At 37.4% G+C, this 1,709-nt stretch overlaps 1 protein-coding gene across 1 annotated transcript; it reads right to left on the bottom strand.

Annotated features, from left to right (window-relative positions):
* Positions 1–203: 203 nt before the first annotated feature.
* LOC108487997 (uncharacterized) lies at positions 204–1,709 on the bottom strand. Its single transcript, XM_017792318.1, has 2 exons — positions 759–1,709; positions 204–545 (listed from the first exon to the last, which is right to left on the bottom strand). The coding sequence occupies exons 1-2, from the start codon at positions 1,707–1,709 to the stop codon at positions 204–206; spliced, it is 1,293 nt and encodes a 430-aa protein (XP_017647807.1).

The following is a 1,709-nucleotide window of genomic DNA, read 5'->3' as shown; positions in this document are numbered from 1 at the left end:
TTTACCGTTACCTTGTTCAACTGCCTATAATCTATACAGAGTCTTAAAGAACCGTCCTTCTTTTTCACAAACAAGACAGGTGCACCCCAGGGCTACATACTTGATCTAATGAACCATTTATCTAATAACTCTTGAAACTGTGTCTTCAACTCTTTTAATTCGGTTGGAGCCATTCTGTACGGTGTCACTGGGATAGGAGCTATTTAAGGAATCACATCAATTACAAATTCAACTTCTCTATCAGGTGCTAAACCGGGTAACTCTTCAGGAAACACATCAGGAAATTTATTCACCACTGGCACTTGTTCAAGCTTTAAATCGGAACCCCGAGTATCAAAAATATAGGCCAAGAATGCCTCGTTGCCTTTGCGTAACAACTTCTGAGCAGAGAGAGCTGAAATAATTCTGACTGTATCACTCATATTTTTAGACCCAAATGAGATTATATCCCCTGTTTGACATTTCAAACTGATATGTTTATCCCGAAAATTCACTACTGCATCATGTTTCGTTAACCAGTCCATCCCCAAAATAATATCAAATTCCTGAATAGGTAACAACATCAAATCAGCAGGGAATTCATAGCCTTTCACTTTCAATGGACAATTATGACATATCAAATTAACTATCACATTTTGACCTAATGGATTGATGACTTGTATATCAAAATCAGTGGACTCAACAGACAATTTCTTTTCTGATGCTAATACAGTGCAAATATATGAATGCGTAGATCTAGGGTCAATTAAAGCATACACAGAATCATCAAAGAGATAGAGAGTACTAGCTATCACATCAGGAGCATAAGCTTTCTCTCTTACTCGGATGGCATACGTGCGTGCAGGTATTCTAGTTTCAAATCGGGCTACAGAATCTTTCTTTTCTGGATGAGTAGTTCTTATAGAACTACTTTGACCGGAGTGTTTACTTGTTGGAGAAGTAATTTCTTGCTTTTCTTTTTGTTCTCTTTCTTCTTTCATCAATTGAGGACAATCCCGAATGAGATGATTGGTACTGCCACATTTATAACAGGCCCCTATCTTACTCCAACATTCACCAAGATGAAACTTACCACAATACCTGCATCTCGATCTAGAAGCGTTTTGCACACTACTGGCACTAGCCACAGGTTTATTGATTTCTCCCATATTTCGTTGAGTTGTCCTACTTTTACTTGATCTTTCCAAAGTTGAAGTAGGTCTACTAGATTCATCTCTGAACTTTTTAACTGGAAATGTTGAAAATGATTTGGAGGAGCTTCGCTTGTAAGATTCACTACTTCTTCTTTCTCGTTGCATTTTACTATTATACACTTCCTCCATCTTTTGAGCTCGATCTGACAAAGCAACAAATTCTCGTATCTCTAGGCCTCCGACCATCATTCTGATTTTATCGTTTAACCCTTCTTTAAATTTGATACACATCTCCTTTTCAATCGATACGATATCCCAAGCATATTTACTGAGATACACAAATTCTCTTTCATATTCAGCAACTGTTCGATTTCCCTGTCGCAAGTCGAGAAATTCTCTTTTCTTCTTGTCTAGATATCTCTTTCTGACATATTTCTTTTTTAACTCATTCTGGAAAAATTCCCAAGTAAGCTTCTCTGTAGGTACTACAGCTTCCACAGTTTCCCACCAGTTACATGCTTCTTCTTTTAACAATGAGATAGCACATCTCAGATAATCCTCAGGAGAACAAGCCAT

This window comes from Gossypium arboreum, chromosome 10 (assembly GCF_025698485.1).
Source record: "Gossypium arboreum isolate Shixiya-1 chromosome 10, ASM2569848v2, whole genome shotgun sequence".
NCBI classification, from domain to species: Eukaryota; Viridiplantae; Streptophyta; class Magnoliopsida; order Malvales; family Malvaceae; genus Gossypium; species Gossypium arboreum.
The sequence above is the reverse complement of the archived record's forward strand: the minus strand, read 5'-3'. Positions and strand labels throughout refer to the sequence as shown.

Coding starts and splice junctions, on each gene's coding strand:
- LOC108487997 (XM_017792318.1), bottom strand. CDS start 1,709: ATGGCTTGTTCTCCTGAGGATTATCTGAGATGTGCTATCTCATTGTTA. Junction 546..758: donor TCTATCTCTTTGATGATTCT/GTGTATGCTTTA, acceptor TTACCTATTCAG/GAATTTGATATTATTTTGGG.